At 40.4% G+C, this 20,469-nt stretch overlaps 1 protein-coding gene across 2 annotated transcripts in view; it reads left to right on the forward strand.

The window, feature by feature from the left end:
* The first annotated feature begins 6,372 nt into the window (after positions 1–6,372).
* The window catches only part of LOC131251118 ((+)-neomenthol dehydrogenase-like), a 45,976-nt gene continuing 31,879 nt past the window's right edge, over positions 6,373–20,469 (forward strand). Inside the window, exons 1-6 of one of the 2 annotated variants that reach the window (XM_058251637.1) lie at positions 6,373–6,452; positions 9,564–9,828; positions 9,931–10,162; positions 11,408–11,485; positions 11,565–11,756; positions 11,920–12,452. In XM_058251637.1, coding sequence (XP_058107620.1) covers positions 6,440–6,452; positions 9,564–9,828; positions 9,931–10,162; positions 11,408–11,485; positions 11,565–11,756; positions 11,920–12,297 — 1,158 coding nt within the window. In that variant the 5' untranslated portion in view covers positions 6,373–6,439 and the 3' untranslated portion in view covers positions 12,298–12,452. Of the gene's footprint in view, positions 6,453–9,563; positions 9,829–9,930; positions 10,163–11,407; positions 11,486–11,564; positions 11,757–11,919; positions 12,453–20,469 lie in introns of those variants that run through there. The other variant, XM_058251636.1, reaches the window with a different exon arrangement.

Genomic DNA, 20,469 nt, shown 5'->3' on the forward strand with positions numbered 1-20,469 from the left:
GAAAGGAACACACTCTTAGGAAATCTATCTGCAGAACCCTCACTACTACGCCAAATCATCAAAGCCCAAGAACAAGATGAGGAACTGCAGGAGTGCTATAAGAAAGCTCAAGAAAACGGGGACCCGCAATGGCAAATAGGCTTGGATGAAGGAATCCAATACCGTGACAAAATATGAGTACCAAACGTACCCATGTTAAAACAAGCAATATTGGATGAAGCTCATCAATCTAAATTAACCATCCATCCCGGCAACACCAAGATGTATCAAGAGGTGAAGCGCCACTACTGGTGGAATAATATGAAACAAGAGATAGCCGTGCATGTGGCCAAATGCCTCACCTGCCAACAAGTGAAAGCGGATCACCAAAGACCAGCGAGACTCTTATAGCCCCTCAAAATTTCCCTTTGGAAGTGGGACTCCATATCCATGGACTTCATAGTAGGACTTCCCAAAATAAGAAGGAACCACGACTCAATATGGGTGATTGTGGATCGATTAACTAAATCTGCCTAATTCATTCCCATACGAATCACTGCTTCAATGAATGAATTGGCAGAAACTTACATAAGAAATGTGGTCCGATTGCATGGGATCTCGGCCACGATCATATCCGACAAAGACTCTTGCTTCACATCGAATATTTGGAATAAGCTCCAGGTCGCACTAGGGACTACCTTTAATCATAGCACAGCATTCTACCCTTAGACCGACGGGCAAACAGAAAGAGTAAATCAAGTACTGGAAGACATCTGAGAGCCCGTGTCCTAGACTTTAAGGGCAGTTGGGACCACTGCCTTCACCTTGTGGAATTCGCCTACAACAATAGCTTCCATGCTAGCATCGGCATGGCTCCATTTGAGGCCCTTTACGGACGGCCTTGCCGAATACCATATTGTTGGGCAGAAGTGGGAGAGAAAGGTGTCCTGGGACCCGAAGTCATCCAGGTCACCTCCGAAAAGATCGAGATAATAACTAAACGCCTTAAAGCCACATAGAACAGACAGAAAAGTTATGCAGACATTCGACGTCGCGCACTCGAATTTGCAGAGGGAGACCATATATTCCTGAAAGTATCCCTTATGAAAGGCATGATGCGTTTCGGTAAAAAGGGAAAGCTCAGGCCTCAGTACATTAGCCAATTCGAAATATTAAAAAGAATAGATGAGGTAGCCTACAGTCTTGCGTTGCCCCCCTTAGCTGCCAATGTTCATAATGTCTTCCATGTCTCCATGCTGAAGAAGTACAAACTAGACCCATCCCACGTCATCAGCTAGGAACAAATAGAACTAAGGGATAATGCCACCTACATGGAAGAACCCGTACCAATTCTCGATCACAAGGAACAAATCCTTCGGATAAAAGTAATTCCACGGGTAAAGGTTTTATGGTCACATCATGCCAGAGAAGAAACCACATGAGAACGCGAGGACGAAATGAAGGAAAAGTATCCCAAACTTTTCTCCAAAGACCAAAGGTAAGGATAAGACTTTCTATTGAAATAAATTCCAGTCTTATAGTTAGACATGTCCGGTTAGGTATAAATGTGCATTAACGAATACCTGGGAATAACGTAAAATAAGACCCCCACTTCCGTTCATAATAAAAAGTATTAAATTTCGGGGATGAAATTTTCTTTAAGAGGGGTAGATTGTAACATCCCGAACTTTTCAATACCGGGTGTTAAGAAGCCGTGAACAACTTATAAAGAATAACATAATTGTAAAACTACTCCACTTCTTAGGAACACAGGCCGCTTAGAACCTTAAAATTAACCCAGCCTTTAGGATGGACCGTATCATGAGCCAACAAGGAGAATCAACGGAAAGGATCCCTTGAACCATCAAAGTGGGCCCCACTTCATGTGACAGTTGTACACAGCAGGAATACACCTACGGTGTACCGAGCCAGGAAGACGGTCAAACCTAGTTTGACCCGCAGAATCCAGGAACCGAAGAAGGAAATCCTTCTTCTCGCAATTCCCGCGGCGAAAGATTTAAACAAGGAGTTGCGAGCGGCTTCTGTGGGCCACCATCTCGACTTGGAAGCTTGATCTAAACCGTCCATTCGAACGGATGAAGGGTTCGATCAAGACCCAAGTATGCTTAGTCAAGGACACGCCGGAGATCACCCTCTACCTTGCTAGATGCCTGAACCATCATTGTACAATCAACCAGGTGGGCCACACCGATTGTAAACCAAAAGATCCCATCCCAAACCTAGATCTCGCCACGAAGCTGATGGAAGGAGTGGATTCCACAAGCACCAAAGAATACGAACCCCACTGAGACGTGAAACCGGCAATATGCAAGAAACAAACAATTCGAGCGACTCGGACGCTCCAGCATGATGGACGAACCACCCATGGATCGAAATGCCGATCCAAACCATCCAAACCCCTGCAAAGTAGATTCGACCATTCCCAAGAAGTCGAATTGGTAGGACTGGATGGTCATCCACTCCAAACCCAGATCGAATGCAAGCATTCTCCGCGTTTTCACCGCACAAGAACAGGGCTGCGTAAAAGAAACTAGGCCTGCGAAAGACATCGCAGGAAGGGTCTATAAGATGCAAAACACCCTATAAATAGGTGTTCTGTCCAGCGTCTGGAGGAGATACTGTAAGAAGAAAGGGGGGGGGAGAGAGAGAGAGAGAGAGAGAGAGAATGGGAGAAAGATCCGTAAGGCAGGGGAAGAACGGTCGGCCTTGCTGAAGTTTCGCTGAATCCAGGTTCAGCGATTCCAGCCGCCACCAACAGCAAGGAAGGAGGAGGTTCACGTCAGGTTCAAATCCAATCTCCCCTTCGAAACTTTCAGATTTTTGTTTTATTACCCTGCAGTGGTGATGGAGATTTTCCACAAAGACAATAAGGCCCGGTCGAGGATAGCACAAGTCAAACCTCAACCAAGAATTCCACTCGATTTAATTAGGAATAATATTAGTATGAGTACGAGCTTAGCCTAACACTGATGATGTTCTAAATAATAGAACTAGGATAAGGTGGTGTTGGGTTCAACACTATTGACAGATAAAACAGAATAACCATCACTATGAGTAGGGCGTTGACCCTCTCCAACTATATAGATAATGCAGGTGATGACCAAAGTGAAGACCTAGAGAATCACCGTTCTGAGGAAGACTATGCCAAATAAAAGAATATGATTTAGTTCTGTTTACATTTCCGCTACGATTAGATTTCGTAATAGGCTCCCATTGTGAGAGCATTGACTATTTATTTAATTTATGGAAGAAGATAGACAAGTTAATTTTATTCTTGTGAATGGATGCCATTATGTGTGTAGTTGGATATGATTTAGATAGGAGGAAACCTAGGGTAGTCCTCGTGACACCCACTCCCTACATTGATAACACCCGATTCCCTCAGGCTCGAGTACGAACTCGGGCTATGGAAATCGGGGATGTTACAGCTTGCCCATCGAAGATCTGAAAGTACTACACTTCCTCTACTGAATCTACATAAGCCTTGTCTAAGACCCCAGCCTCAATAGTATCTGCACCAATGATATCTGGGTGGTATTTGAAAACATCGTTCCAAGAGAGAGTGAGTGGCCAATTCAGTGTTAGCATTTCTCTAAGTTACTCACAATATCAATACAATCAAGTACAAGTAGTGATGGCACAACATAGCAAGCAATATCTTATTCTATTTAATTAAATGCATGTATGTCATGATGTGTGAATGCATGTCCCAAGAGTAATTTGAACCGACAGTGATCTAACTTGTCACTAAAATTAATTGCAAAAATATCCAAACTGACTATAATATAGCTTGTCACAGATATTATCCACGATGCATTTCTGAACAGACAGTAATGTGGGTCATCACCAACATTACCCGTAAGTGACATGATATACATGTTTTCACTAAGCCCTTATTAATCCATTTACATATACAACTATATTGAGGATGCTATGATGTCACAATTATATCACAAGTTAAATAAATCAGATCACATGGTTCATCGTCAGTGTTCCTTTATCCAAATATCTAATATGAATAATAATTCCAACAGTAGGGCCTCGTCACCTAAAGATAATCAACATGATAAGGACTCATCACCGATGCCGAATACAAATAATCAAATCAGATCAAATGTACGGGCTCATCACCAAAATTTTAATTAACATGGTAAGAGCTTGTCACCTGATACTAGGACTGTACACCAGGCTAGGATTTGGTCCAAGGCTCTGGGGTCATACCAAAGGAAACTACTTCTCCCTTTATTTGACTCTCCCATCGCTGCACCTTGTGAAGGTTTCATGAGGTGCCGCATTATATGGACAGTTGGATTTTGTACCTATAACTTTTTCGCATATAAACAGTTAGATTTTGTACCTATAACTTTTTTTTTTTTTTTTTGGTTAGCTTGTTAGTACACCCCACTGTCAGCTGACACTTCACTGTTAGCCACCCTTACGTATAACATGTGTTGAAAGGTCTACACGAGTTCACCAAAGATGGTAGGCGCGCAAGTGATCAGTGATCATATCTCTCTCTCTCTCTCTCTCTCTCTCTCTCTCTCTCTCTCTCGATATATATATATATATATATATATATATATATATATATATATATATATATAAAACATCATGGGAACTTCTCATCAGCTCGAATTGTGTGGGCTCCACTATGATGTGTGTAAATCATCTACCCCATCAGTTAGATACACCATTCCAGTGTGGGTCACAGGCTTAAAATTCAAGTCAATCTATGACTTAGGTGAGCCACACCACATATAACATTTGAGCGGAGTTACTCTCCCATTAAAATATTTGTAATAATTTATTGTGCCCACCAAGATGTGATTCATAAATCCAAACCATCCATTATGTGTCCCACTTGGATGAAGGATCAGACCAAGTTTCAGCTGCATCTACAACTCCAATGGATAATACCAACTACTTTTATAAATTTTAAGTATGTCTTCACATAGTTTTCGATGTCATGGTCCTGTTAAGCTTCGTGCGTGGCTGTTTTTTGGATATTGTATAACCTAAAAATGACCCATCAAATGCAGTGTTAATATTTGACACACATTTCAGTGACACCCACACAGCTCGACCTCATAGGAAATTCATATGACATAGACCTCATGGTACCATTTCCCACATATACACACACACGGAAACGCTCACCTGTGAATCAGTTTCGTACGTACTACATGCAAACTTTTTTGAGAACCTATCATACCTGATGTGGATCCAAAATCTAAACCGTTAATGTAAAGCAACACCTCCTGGAACCCTCCAGGCCCAAGTTTTACTTTGATCTAAAACTTTGATGGGCCATGAAAAATGAAAACTTTCCTCCCTTGATTTGCATTTCTCTTTGCTATGGCCCACTAGAATATTAGATCAGGGTGAAAATTTGTCACGTGAGGTTTTATGGGATTCCGCATCACATGGACCGTTCAGATTAGACACCTATGACACGTGTGCAATGGTGCACACGTGTGTAGGTGCGCAGGCGAGCATGACTCTATATATATATATATATATATATATATATATATATATATATATATATATATATAGAAGATGTCCCACTCCATGAAGAACGTGATAATGGTAATAAATGTGGGAGTCACCGTAGCCTACCACGCAGACCTGACCCATTATTGGAATCGTTTCCGAGCGTGGATTGCTGGAGTTGTGGGCCACCCGTGGCATTTTCTTGGGAAGCGGATTGGCTGATGTACCACACACCAGCTATATGGCTGATGTAGATACTTGTCGCGCGTAGACGAGCGCTGACGCTCCTCCAGCTGCGTGTTGTACGAACGGTTCAAAGGAGATTAAAGTTAAACGGGCCCAACAATGATGTATTTATTATATCCACGCCGTTCATCCATTTCTCGAGATTATATTAGATCACTATAAAAAACACAAATCATATCCAAAGCTAAAATGGGCCACACCAAAAATAGCAGCTAGGATGATGATTTTCACGTTAAAAAATTTGTAGAGCCCACCATGACGTTTATTTTTCATCCAATACCTTAATAAGGTCAAAAATACATGAATGAAGAGGATAAAAAAATTTTCATATTGATCCGAAACTTCTGTGAACCCCATAAGGGTTTCAATGGTAGACGTTCAATCTCCCACTGCTTTTTTCAGTGTGGTCCACTTGATCTTTATATCTATCTTATTTTTCGGCTTAAGCCTTAATACGAGATCATAAAATGAATGGGCGGTTTGGATATAACACATAGCTCATGATGAGACCCACAGAACTTGCTTACATCAATAAAGCATCTGTATAGCTGGTGTGAGGTACATCAGCCAATCTGCTTACGTCCCGGAGTATCCTACCCTTTTAAGAGAGTAGCCTTGCTCCCTTCTTTCAAGCGGTGAGAGGAAGCGGAAGGCAGAGGCATTATCATTTTCTGCCGTGAGTTTCCCACAACCAGAATCCATGGCTCATGCAGGTACACTTCTTTTATCTTTCATTCTGTATGATTATCCGAACTCTTACATTAGCAATTGGATGCCGATTGAATACTACGCTGTAAATGGTCCACTGGCTAGTGGACTGAGTGCTTGGTAACCCCACCATGATGTATGGGTTTTATCCATGTTGTTCATATATTTTTCCAGATCAAAATGAGGCAGATCCAAATCTCATGTGGACCACACCAGAGGAAAATGTGATGATAGAACACTCACCGTTAAAGACTTCTTAGGGGCCACCAAAGTTATGGAGGATGCTGATATTTGTGTTTGACCTTCATCATGTCTGTGTAACCTAATCAACAGATTGGATGGCAGATAAATATTATAGTGGACCCTACGAAGTTTTTAATGGTGGGATTTATTTTTTTTGTTTTCTTCGGTTAGCTTGTTAGCACACACCCATGTCATTACACACACTCCATGTTAGCCAACCCCACTAGGGATCGATACCAAGACCTCAAGTGTTGAAACGAGGTATCTCCCCTCAGTCTGCCAGTTGAGCTACGGATCTGGGTGTTAATGGTGGGAGTTCAATCACAACTGTTTTCTCATGGTGTGGTCCGTTTGAAATTTGGTTGGTGTATTTTTTTAACTCATGCCCTAAAATGATCTAAAATGATCTGGAAAAATGTGTTGTGCAGAAAGTGGGGCTACTCTTGATTGTGGGCCCTCCTTGATGTATGTGACTACATCCACACCGTCCAACTGTATCCAAAAAACTCATTTTAAGGTATGATCCAAAATATGAAGCAGATTCAAATCTCAAATAGACCATAGTAGTGACTGACCATTAAAGACTTCTTATGGGCTACTGGCTTTGGATCAAGATGTTATTTGTGTCATTGTGTGGTATCTTCGTATACGTCTTTGTGAGCTTATTAACAGGTTGGATGTCAAATAAGCACTCCGGTGGACTCAATGAAGTTTTTAATGGTGGCAATTCAATCAAGACTGTTTCCTTTGGTATGGTCCACCTAATATTTGAGCATGCTTCATTTTTGGGATCATGCACTAAAATGAGCTTTGAAAATGGTTGGACAGTGTAGAATTAAGGTATATCACTGTGAGCCACACGGTCAGGGGTCCCACCTGTCTCGGTGGACCGGGGTCTCACGTTATCCACTCCGGACGCGGATTGCGTCTGCAGGGCTCTGTGGGGTCCACTATGATGTAAGAGTTTTATCCACACTGTTCATTGTTTTTATCAGATCATTTTAATATTTGATCCAAAAAATGAGGCAGGTAAAAGGTTTAAGTGGACCACAAAGTGGGGATTGAACATCCACCATTAAATATTCTTAGGAGCTGGAGAAGTCTCAGATCAAGCAGATATTTATGTTTTCACTTCTTCCGTGTTTACATGACCTTATGAATAGGTTGGATGGTAAAAAAACATCACGGTGGTCCTTAGAAAGGTTTCAACGGTGGTGTCATTATCACTGCAGCTTCCTTTGGTGTGGTCCACTGGAGCTGTGGACCTTACTAAGTTTTAGTATCATAAATTGAAATGATCTGAAAAAATTATGAACGGCGTGGATAAAATACTTACATCAAGGTGGGCCCCACATAGCCCTGCCCGGACGGATTACCGTCCGGACGGGGGTAGGACGCAATCCGCGTCCATCCGCTCGACGGAAAAACAGGCAGTGGGCATTAAATATTAATAAAAAACAAATGTCATAGCTATCACATCTTCCATGATTCTCACTAATATAATATTATATAGTAGTAATGAGAAATGCTCCAGTGGAGCACTGTCAGTTATAGTACTCTCAGTTGCAATGGGGCACTTGGACAGTCTAATCGATCAATCTTAACCATGCATTACTCCTATCACCCATTTTAAGGCCCACCAGAGAAAACTTACACCATCTAACCATCCTATCAATAGTCCATGAAATGGATGGTCAAAATCGTTAATCGCAAAGTAAATTGAAAAATAATTTGTACCATTTATTTATCAGACCCGATGGCGGATTGGCCATGCTTCTAAAGAATCATCTATATCAGGCGTTCCTAACCATCTCACCCATGCCTTGGAAATCAATGGCCATTAAGAAAAAGGTATTATAAGGAGGGATCAGACCGTCCAATCTGCACTACAATTAGGTGAATTATTTGATACTCTGGCAGAGTATGGTGCTTAATACGCAGGCCCTTAAAAAATGTACACGCAGCAACAGTTACCGAAACCAAAGGGTTGAAATAGGACCGTTGGAGGTTTTGATATCTGTCCAATAAATGCCCATCAATCCGTTAGTCAGGTAGTCAAATAAGCATAATTTTCAGTCCATGGTACATCTTTAAGTGGGGCCCATGAGTCTACGTATGCAGTTTCTAAATGTTACATCCATCACACACAGCCCGAGTATCAAAGCAGCTTCTAATATTTTTGGGATATCCAAACACGCCCATTTCTTGTCAGCGCTCGCCTTATAAACAATCCTATTTTTTAGGAGCATCGGATCCTCTGCATTGCCACGTATCGGAAAACCTGTTTATTACAATGTAACTGGGCAAGATCATCGGCAGCAGCAGTGCAGTTGACAATATCTATGATGACGTGAGCTAATAAGAACGCAGAAAAACAGGTGGCTGGTGCATCACACACCAGCAACCTACTTGGCTAATCCAACTCACAGGTTCATGAACGGTTCAAAGGAGATCAAAGTTGGTGGCCCTAAAATGATGTATTTATCATATCTACATTGTTGATCTATTTGGCGGAATCATTTTAGACCTTTATCCCAAAAATAAATAATTTACAAGGTACACCCTGATCCATAGCTTAAGTGGTAGACTGAGTGAAGGACACCACAAATAGCAGGGACAATACCAAAGATAGCAGTTGGGACAATGATTCTCACAGTTAAAACATTTATAGGGTCCACCATAAATTTTACTTTCCATCTAATTTGTTCATAAGGTCATCATAAGGTCACATAGATTTGGATGAAGAAGAAAAATAAATATGATATTGATCCAAAAAATTTATGACTTAGAAGGGTTTCAATGGCAGGCGTTCAATCCTCTACTGCTTTTTACAGTGTTGTCCAATTGATTTTTAGATATGTTTTAATTTTCAGCACAACCTTTACAACTAGCTCACCAAATGGACGGACGGTTTGGACATAACTCATACCTCATGATGGGAACCAGAGAACTTGGTGATGTCAACACACCAGCTATGTTGCGTGTATGTGGTACACCAGCCAATCCGCTTCCATTTTTTAGACATCCAAACGGCAGGCGCACATCACAATTTAGGAGTTTAAAGCTGAATTCTCCTTCTCTTTCCCAAACAGCAAAAAAGATGAGCATCAACAACAACAGCAGCAAAACTGAAGAGAAGTGAATTTTTATATTTCTATTTCATTTGAAACACGATCCAATCTGTTTCCATTTTCATAGTAAGCCTACAAGTTCTGATAGTGGCATTTTTTGTCTTTATAGGATTGCAGTGGTCACTGGGGCCAACAAAGGAATCGGGCTCGAGACTGTTCGCCAGCTCGCCCGCCAAGGTGCTACGGTCGTATTGACGGCCCGAGATGAGAAGAGAGGGATTGAAGCAATGGCATCGATTACAGGCCACGTGATTTTTCATCAGTTGGATGTTCGTGATCCTGATAGTGTTGCCTCACTAGCACAATTTATACAAACAGAATTTGGTAGACTTGATATCTTGGTAAGTAAAATACATAACTCTAGGTAAGATTAACAACCTTTGATTTTGTTTATTAGGAGCCTGATATGTTGGACCATTGGGATCTGTCCAAGCCCAGCTCGCAAACTAAAACGTACGCTCGAGGTTGGGCTAATCCCAAAATGGCCCAGAACTATCAGGCCCAGGCCCAGCCTCAGAAAACTCTAGATGGAATGAGGGGTCCACCGTGTTGTTTGTATGTGATAGAACCTAGTCGTCAGGTAAGTATTAAGGGATGCCAGGAATCAAGGCATTCAAAAAAAATTATATAGGTCACGACACTGAATGTATGGCTGTAGGCATGATTGTACATTGCTTCCAGTGATGTGTCCCACCTGTGTTTTTTGTTGCGATGATTCTCGGGTTGTACGTTGCCGATGATTAGTTTCACCAGATGCACGGCTTGGATTATCGTTCGGCGGAACCCCACACGGCTGGAATGTATGGTAATTACCATGCCTTCAAACGCATGTGATCATTCCCATGTATGCATGCATGCAAGCATCCATTTGTATGTACGTGTGCAAGAATGCCAAAACACTGACTGAGGCTCCACATGGATGGCGCGGACTGCCTGCAGCACCCGGCTGGATAAAGATTCTTCAGTCCTAAGCTGTGGGGTGCCCACCAAGATGTATTTGTTATATCTAGGCCGTCCTTCTGTTTCACCTGCTATTTTTAGGTGATGGGAAGCAGATCCAAATCTCAAGCGGACCACAAAACAGGAAACAGTGGGGATAATTACGCCCACTGACCTTCCAAGGGCTCACCATGATGTTTGTTTGCCATCCAACCCATTCATAAGGTGACTCAGACCTGGATGAATGGAAGACACAAACATCAGCTTCATCCAAAAGTAGTGTAGCCCTCGGGAAGTTTTTAATGGTAAGATTTCAATCCTCACTCTTTTCGCTGGTGTAGTCAACTTGAGCCTTGGATCTTATCATGTTTACGCTCATGCTCTAAAATAAGATAGCAACACAAATGGCCTAAACATAACAAATACAACACAGTGGATCCCACGGAACTTAGGGCTGCAGGAATCCCTGGCAATCCACATCCCACCATGGGATCATAAACCAGTCGAGACTCAGGATCGATAATAGGTCCAGGCCCATCTCACGGGCCCACAAATATCTCAAATCAAGCCCAAAATCAGGCCTGGTCTTGGTGGGCCCATTCAAATTACAACCCTACTTGCTTACTTTCTCAATCATCTTATTACAGGTGAACAATGCTGCAGCAACGGGCGTCATAGTCGACGTCGAAGGCTTGAAAGCCTTAAAGATCGATCCCGTGACTTGGGTAAACCTTATCTAACACATAATCATCGTATTTCTATGAGATTGAGATGTACGGTTCTGATCACTTCTAATCGATGCAGCTCTCAGGCAAGGCCAAGCCCACCAATATGGTCCAAGGAGTGATTCAGCAGACTTACGAGGCTGCAGAAATATGCTTCGATACCAACTACTACGGTTGCAAACGTGTGACCGAATCGCTCATCCCACTCTTACAACGTTCCACTTTCGGCGCAAGGATAGTGAACGTCTCTTCCCTCAGAAGCGAGCTATGGGTAATAGCTCAGGCCCACCCATAATTTAGCAATCTACTATTTCTTACTATTGTTAGTTTTGTGCATTTGGGGTCCTTCGTTTGGGGATGTAGACCGTTGATCTACTGATCATCATCCAAACAACCCAATGTTTAAGAACTAACCAGTTTTCATTTGCCTCCAGAGGATTCCTAATGAAGAGACACGGAACAAACTAGCAAACGTAGATAATCTAACGGAAGAGGGATTGGAGACGCTACTTCAAAGGTTCCTAGAGGACTTAAAACATGATGTGATTGAAGCGAAGGGATGGTGTATGATGCTCCCAGCTTATAGCATATCGAAGGCAGTGTTGAATGGTTACACTAGGGTCCTCGCCAAGAGGTACCCCGACATGTGCATAAACTGCGTGCATCCTGGGTTTGTCGATACTGATCTCACTTGGCATACAGGGACTATGACTGTTGAAGAGGGAGCTAAAGGACCAGTAATGTTGGCTTTGCTGCCCAATGGCAGCCCGTCGGGGCGTTATTTCTTTGAGACAGAAGTGGCGGAGTTTTAATAGAGTTTCTGGTCGTGTTTGGATGGACTATGGAATCAAATTGCAATAGTAGTTCAATAGAATGGTGGTCATAAATTGCAATTTCACTAGTCTTTTGTGTTAGTGGTTTGTGTTTATTTACTCGCAAGTTCGTCTGTGTCGTCAGTGGAATTAAGGAGACTATAAACCAATGAAATGGTTTGGATTGAGTGTGCTCTTATACATCCAATGCTTTGTGATTTCAACATCATGCAATGCAATGCTTTATGACGTGATGCTTCTGCCATACATGCATAGCAAAGCACGTTTGGATGCACGAGTGAATTGAATTGTGAAATGCATTTCATGGGATTCATAATGAGCAAGTAGCAAAAATGTTCGGCCAACCCAGGACCAAAGGTATGGACCCATTCTCTAGAGAGAACTTCTCAACAAAACAGCTTCAATTGTTGTCCGTTTATTTTAAAAGCTTTACCATTTACTGGATTTTTAACTTTCAAGACCTCATGAGGATAAACAGATTTTACAATGAAAGGGATGGTCCATCTGGATCTCAACTTACCCGGTAAAATGATGTAATCGTGAATTATATATACAAGAGAACTTTTTAGTTTGGTTCAAAAAATTTCGGAATGATATTCTTGTCATGAAATACCTTCATAAGTTAACTTGTATATCCGAGAATTTTCAAAATCTTCATTCCGGATATCTTCTAATTCATTCAGTTGGAGTTTGTGTAATGAGCTATCTTTTTCTAGATTGAGGTTGAATGTCTTAATAGCCTAATATATTTTATATTCCAAATCCGCAAACAAATGACAAGATTTTCCATAAATGAGTCTATAAGGGGGACATACCAATAGAGGATTTATAGGTCGTATAGTAAGCCCAATGCATCGGTTAGTTGAAAAGACCAATCCTTGCGATCAAGATTTATTGTTTTCTCCAAGATTTGTTTAATTTTTTTATTCGATATCTCGGCTTGACTGCTTGTTTACAGATGATACGGGGTACTCACTTTGTGTGTAATACCATATTTTACCATTAAGATTTCAAAATGTCTATTACAAAAGTGAGAGCCTCAATCGCTAATAATATCTCTAGGTGTTTCAAATCTAGATAAATATTTTCTTTTAATAAACATTGAATCATTCGGTGATCATTGGTTTTACAAAAGACAACCTCCACCCATTTTGAAACATAGTCAATAACTAAGAGGATATAGAGGTATCCAAAGGACGGGAGAAATGGTCCCATGAAATCAATGCTTCAACAATCAAATGCTTTAAAGATTAAAATTAAGTTCAAAGGCATCATATTTTTATGAGACATTACCCTAGCTTTTGGCATCACTCACATGATTTATGAAATACATGAGTGTCCTTAAACATGGTTGGCCAACAAAAACCACACTATAGAAATTTTGGAGTGGTTTCTTTGTCGCACATGATTTTAAAGGGAATAAACCAATCAATGGCTACATGATAGGTGCACTTGTCAACATGCCTTTAAGCTTAATAAAAGCTTCTTGGCAATCCCCACCACACTCAAATGGTGTTTCCTTTTAAAGGAGATCACATTGAGGATGAGAGATATGAGTAAATTAAGTCCTTTATAAACATCATGTAAATCATGCGTATCCTAAAAAGGATCGCACATCACATATGCTTTTGGGTGATGGTAAATTGGCAATTAAATCAATTTTAGCCTTGTCTACTTCAATTCCATTGGATGAGATGATATGTCCAAGGACAACTCTTTTTTAAACCATAAAATGACACTTCTCCCAGTTGAGCACATGGTTCTTTCCTTCACATTGGGTTAAAACCAACTTTAAGTGATCTAAGCACTCATTGAATGTACAACCAAAAATTTTTTTAAAAAAAAAAAATAATACCCATAGAAACTTTAAGAAAATGCCCCACCATGTCAAAGAATATGCTGAGCATGCATCTTTAGAATGTGGTGGGGGTGTTACAAGGATCAAATGGCATCCTTTTGTAAGTAAAGGTGCCAAAGGGCTATTTTCTCTTTGTCCTCAAGGACGATCTCTATTTGGTTATATCCAAAATAGCCACTAAAGAAGCAATAGTAGGAATGACCCACCAAACTCTCTAGGATTGAACAACAAATGGTAAGGGAAAATGGTCTTTCTTTATCATTATATTAAGCTTCCTATAATTGATGCACATCCTCACATCCTCCGACCAGTCGTTACTCTGGTTGGGATGAGTTCACTATTCGCATTAGGGATAATAGTGATTTCAGATTTCTTATGAACCACTTGAGTAAGTCTCACCTATTGACTATCGAATATGGGGTAGATGACACCCACATCTAATAGTTTCAACACCTCAGCTCTTACCAGTTCCTTCATGTCTGGATTTAAATGACGTTGTGGTTGCCGAGTGGATTTTACGTTCTCTTCAAAGTGTATGCGGTGAGTATAAATCAAGGGGTCTATTCCCTTGAGATTTGCAATCATCCATCTAATTGCTCATTTGTGTTCTTTGAGTACTTCAATCAACTCAAACTCTTGGTCCTTTTCCAGACATGAAGAAACGACCACAGGAAATGTATCATCTTAACCTAAGTAGACGTACTTCAAATCAAATGCCAATGGTTTTAGGTCAATCTTCGGTGCCTCAATGCTAGACAGTAAAGGCTTATAATTGGTGAGGGGCAACTTTTCAAAATATGGCCTCCATTGGTTAGTTTCAAGCACCAAAGTAGAATCTAATAAGGCATAAACTATATCTCAAATCATATAATCATTAGAATTTATTAAGTGAGCCAAGCATGCTTCTAAGGGATCGGAGATTGTAGTCAAGATGAGCTCATCTTCCACGAGCGTGTCAATCATATTTATATCGTGGATCTCGTTACCATCTCCTGTTTGTTTACAGACATTAAATACATTCAACTCCAACATCATATTCTCAAAGGATAGCTTCATAACTTCATTTCGGTAATTAATCAATGTGGTCAGGAATGGACATCCCAAAATAACAAGAATTTGAGTGCTAGAGTTTATGACTGGTTACATGTTCAGGACGATAAAATCTACTAGATAGTAAAATTTATCAACTTAGACTAACATGTCCTCTATTGTCCCTACTACACCAAATTCGTTATTTAGGAACAGCTATGTAAGACCCCGGGTTTTCAGGGGCCGTGTAGGAACTCGGCCTCTAAAATCCTGGGTGTTGCTTATATCCTAATTATAGTGATTTGTGTATAAATCAGTTTAAATGAGCAATGAAGGAATCGGCTGAAACATAAACCACAACCACAACTAATCAATTGAAATAAACGCGGTTAAGAAATACATGTTTATAGGAATATCAAACGGGTCGCACAAGGTGTCGCCTAGCAAAAATACCAAAGAATGATACGTCTAAAAGAATAGTGTGCTAAGTCCACTACTCAGCGATCCAAAATCGTCTACTAAATCTATGGTGAGCCCCTTCCTAATGCAACACAGTTTGTACCTGATCATGCCCCCCACGTTGATGTAGGTATTGTATATCCACGCTGTCCATTGGTTTTTTCAGCTCATTTTAGAACATTAATCCAAAAATAAAGCACTTATAAATCTCGAGTGGTCCACACCATAGGAAACCGTGGATATTGAACTCTTACCATTGCAAATTTTCAAGGGCCCACCGTAATTTTTTACTTGCCACCTAACTTATTGATAAGTTTACAAAGACCTTGATGAAGCAAATTAAAAATAAAAAACAAATTTCAGCTTGATTCAAAATTGTTGGCCCACAAAAAGTTTTTAATGGCTAACCACCACAGTTTCTCTGGTGTGGTCCACCTTAGAATTTTATCTACTTCATTTTTTGAATCATGTCCTATCATAAGCTGAAAATATGGATGTAGGGCATGGATATACAATAAGTATATCAAGGTAGGCTCAAGTGCTAGGGATGCACGGTACTGAGTAAGTACAGGCTGCACCTAATCCACTCCCCCATTTTTTCGAAACTCCGCATTTGAAGAAGTTTAACGACGGTAGAACGACCTTGATTTTTTATATGGCCCACCGCGTCATATATATAAGATCCACTCCGACCATCAGATGTGCAATATCATCGTAGATCCAGAGGTGAAATATAAGGCAACTTGTAATTCAAGTGAGCCACACCAATAGAACATTTGAGGTGTAGATGTCCACCTTTGATTTTTATATGACCCAATCATGAATACGTGAAATCCACTCCAACCATTAGATGCGACAGCAAAGTCTAGGTGTGGGACCCAAAAATAAGATCCACACGTGATTCAAGCGAGCCTCATCAAATGAATCATTTTGGAGGGTGAGATTTTTCAGCACATTGTTTCCAATTGTGCGGTGCATCTGAACCACCAATGGGGTTGATTTTCGGTCCATAAGTCTAACATCTGGTTACACACGTGATGGTCGGGTAGATTTTACATTAACAACACAATAGGGCCCACTGAAGCCGACAACCATTTTGAATGACCTGTTTGAAAGGTAACGTGAAATAAAGTCAAATGAGGATTAGCTACTGACCGGTTGAGCAGCGAGACTAGCTATTGAAGTTACGTCACCAAGTTCTGTGGGACTCACCATGATGTATGTCTTGTATCCACACGGTCCATCCATTTGGAGATATCAATTTAGGGTATGAGCTAAAGAATGAGTCAGATCCAAAGCTCGAGTGGTCCCCACCATAGAAAACAGTTGAGAGAGTGACGCCCACTATAAAATATTTCTAAGGGCCACGAAAGTTTTCGATCAAGCTGAAATTTGTGTTTTCCCTTGTTTCATGTCTGTATTAACTTATGAACACGATTGGTCACAGATAAACATTGTAGTGGACTTTAGAAAGGTTTTAACGGTGGGCGTCACTCTTCCCACTGTTTTCTGTAGTGGGGTCCACTCAAGATTTGGATCTAACTCATTCTTTGTCTCATGCCCTAAAATGATCTCTTCAAATGGATGGACAGTGTGGATACAACACATACATCATGGTGGGTCCTGCAGAACTTGGTGACGTCACTTTGGTAGCGAGTCTTGCTACTCAACTTGTCACTATCTAATCCATGTCCAACAAAGTCATGTCCCTCTCTCTACATTAATTAACATTGATTAACCGAGCTAGTTGAATGATCCAACTATAGAGGTGGGCATGATGGACCCGATCCGGTGGATCCGACCTGATCCTACCCTATTCGAACAGAACTGATGGCCTGGATTGGGCAGGTTCAAGTAGTATCAGGCAGATCCGACCGTTAATTGGGTCGGGTTCGGGTCAATAGCAAATCAGACCGCACCGATCCGAAAATCCGATCCGTATGGAACCGATCCGATCAGATTCAAACAGAACCGAATGTAGCGCTTCCACCCTTCACCTCTATCTGTGGTACACGTTGTGCTGTCATACATGTTGTAGCCCTTCCGCCCTTCCCCTCTATTCCGTCCGTCCTACGTGCAATAGCCGCCCTTCCCCTCTATTCCGTCCTACGTGCAGTAGCCATTTATTGTAAGTGCAAGAGAGAGAGGGGTTGTACAAAAGAGTGGTTGTATCCTTTTCGTCTATTCCATCCTACGTGCAGTAGCCATTTAGGGCGTGTTTGGACGCACGGATTAGGTAGGAGTAGAGTGGAGTAGGTGGGATAGGGTTTTGAAATCCCACCCCATCCTCCTGCGGTTCTGTTTGGGCGGCGCGGTATTGACGATAGATGGGAGTGGTCTCTGGATTCGAGAGAGGATTCGGTGGATTGCGAATCCCACATACTTCAAATCCCGCCTCATCCCTATCCCATGCTCGATCCCATCCCTAGCCTATCCGTAGTCCAGCGTACAGACTGCGGGATAGGATTTTCCATGCTTCGAATTTGGTGGGAGAGATGGTGTGGTAGGTTTCTGTTTTGGCGCGAAATGGGGTTTATAACAACCACCTGAGGGTCATGATGGTTGTCTTCATCGATCAGCTACTATCAAGAGCTGAGGGTCTGCTCGTCCTAAGGTAGGTCTTCTTCCACTCACGATCAGCATGAGACCCCAAATGGCAACAACTTTGGATGATTCCTAAATGGCCCTTTCTATTGAGTCAAAATCCTCTGAAATCATAGCTGCCAAACTTCCTTAAAAGGTGGTGAAATGGATTTTGATCAATTTCTCCCAAAATCCTTGCAAACAAACAGCTCCTTACTGTTTGATGTTTTATGTGAGGTGTTTGTTTAAATCTATGTCATGATTTTCTTTGTAGTTTCGACTCTGTTTTATTCTGTAATGTCACGTTGTTGGTTCTTGTTTTTCTACACTGCTTTTAGGGGAAAGTATTAGATGCTAAAGTGTTTACTTATCAAGCAGTATCTATCCACACATGGCAGAGATGTATTTGATCTAAGATTGCTCATATGTTGGGCCCTACCATTGCTTGGCCATACACTGATATTTGAATGGTTTTATGATCTTCCCACCAGTCGCGTCTTTTGCCCCATTAAGACTTAACCATTGGTTGGGCTTCTTTCCTACTTACCTATTTCTGCTTCTTCCATACTGTATATGATTTTGGGTTTTCTAGTTACTATTTTCTATTTCAATGCGTTTTTCAAACTATGTCATAATTGTCTGTGATACAATTTTCGATTCTGTTTGCTTCTGTAATGCTATATAGGTTCTTATTTTTATTTGTTATAGGAAAGGATCCAGTAGGTTCGATTCTGTTTTCTTTTGTTATGTTTTTATTAGTTATGCTTTTATCTGTGATACGAGTTTCAATTCTGTTTGCTTCTATAATGCCATGTAGGTTCTTATTTTTATTTGTTATGTTTTTATTGGTTATATGTTCTTATTTTTATTTGTTATGTTTTTATTTGTTATAGGTTCTTATTTTTATTTATTATGTAAAGAGGAAAAAAAAAAAACAACTGATTTAATTTCCCTACTTTCCCCTCTACTGCTGCATTTAGTTCGAAGACTTTAAAAGTGAGTTTTACTATCTGAAATGTCCCAGAAGTAGCTCTGTTTCTAAGAAAGAAATATTGTCAAGCACTTTTCAATGTTGAGGGTGTATTTGGATGCACGACAAAATTGAGTTGCAATTAGTCTATTAATGGAAGAGACCAAATCGTTGTTCCCTTAGTCTATTAGTGGAAGAGACCAAATCGTTGTTCCCTTAGCATTCATTTGAGGGTCAACATTGCAGATTTCCATAGCTTTGCTTTGAAGTTGGGTTTGGAAGGAACACCACTGCAATTCGAGGGCTACTTTCTCTTTCATAATACTGGGAACCATCACTGTGTTTTGTCATTTCCTTTTCATTAAACTAAATGTTCAAAATCAATTTGTATTTTATACATTGAATGAAATCAAAACCATAATATATTGGTAGGCTATGTCATATTCAATGTCGGCTTCAGTTTTGTTCTCACCAACTGTGAAATGATATGAAAAAGAAAGAAATGAATAAGGAAACCAATCGACTGCTGGTTTGCTTTTCATTTCTGTTTTTATTTGTTATGTTTTTATCTGTGATACGAGTTTCAATTCTGTTTGCTTCTGTAATGCCATCTAGGTTCTTATTTTTATTTGTTATAGGTTCTTATTTTTATTTGTTATCTTCTTATTTTTCTATTTTCTTTTGTTATGTTTTTATTTGTTATAGGTTCTTATTTTTATTTGTTATGCTTTTATTTGTTATAGGAAAGGATCCAGTGCTGAGAGTTCAGGTATCAATCACATTATCCACACACACACAGAAAACATGTATGTGATCTGATTAACTGGTTGGTTGGAAAGACCTTAATAAAGGCCTGTTTGGGTTTACCAAATAATAGTAATGGGCTTGCAATGGGCAGTTATGACTTTTCCGGTCTTACAGCTCTATAAAATAAATGTTGGATATACATATATAGGTATATCCAACTTTTAATTCAACAACTCAGAAACCAAAAAAAAAAAACACACAAAATATCCCTCTCCTTCAACACATAAATATCCAAATGTTTTTATAATTACTTTCAAACACATGATTAACTGAGGCAAAAGATATGCAATCCTTTAAAATAACTAAGGCCTAAGATGAAACATTAGATTTCCAGTGCATGCAATACTAACAGGATGGAGTAGAGAAATTCCAGTATTGAAATAGAACTAGCAGCTAAAAACAATCCAAATAATGGGTTGCATATGACAAAAGACAGGGTTCTACC

This window comes from Magnolia sinica, chromosome 7 (genome assembly GCF_029962835.1).
Source record: "Magnolia sinica isolate HGM2019 chromosome 7, MsV1, whole genome shotgun sequence".
Classification (NCBI taxonomy): domain Eukaryota; kingdom Viridiplantae; phylum Streptophyta; class Magnoliopsida; order Magnoliales; family Magnoliaceae; genus Magnolia; species Magnolia sinica.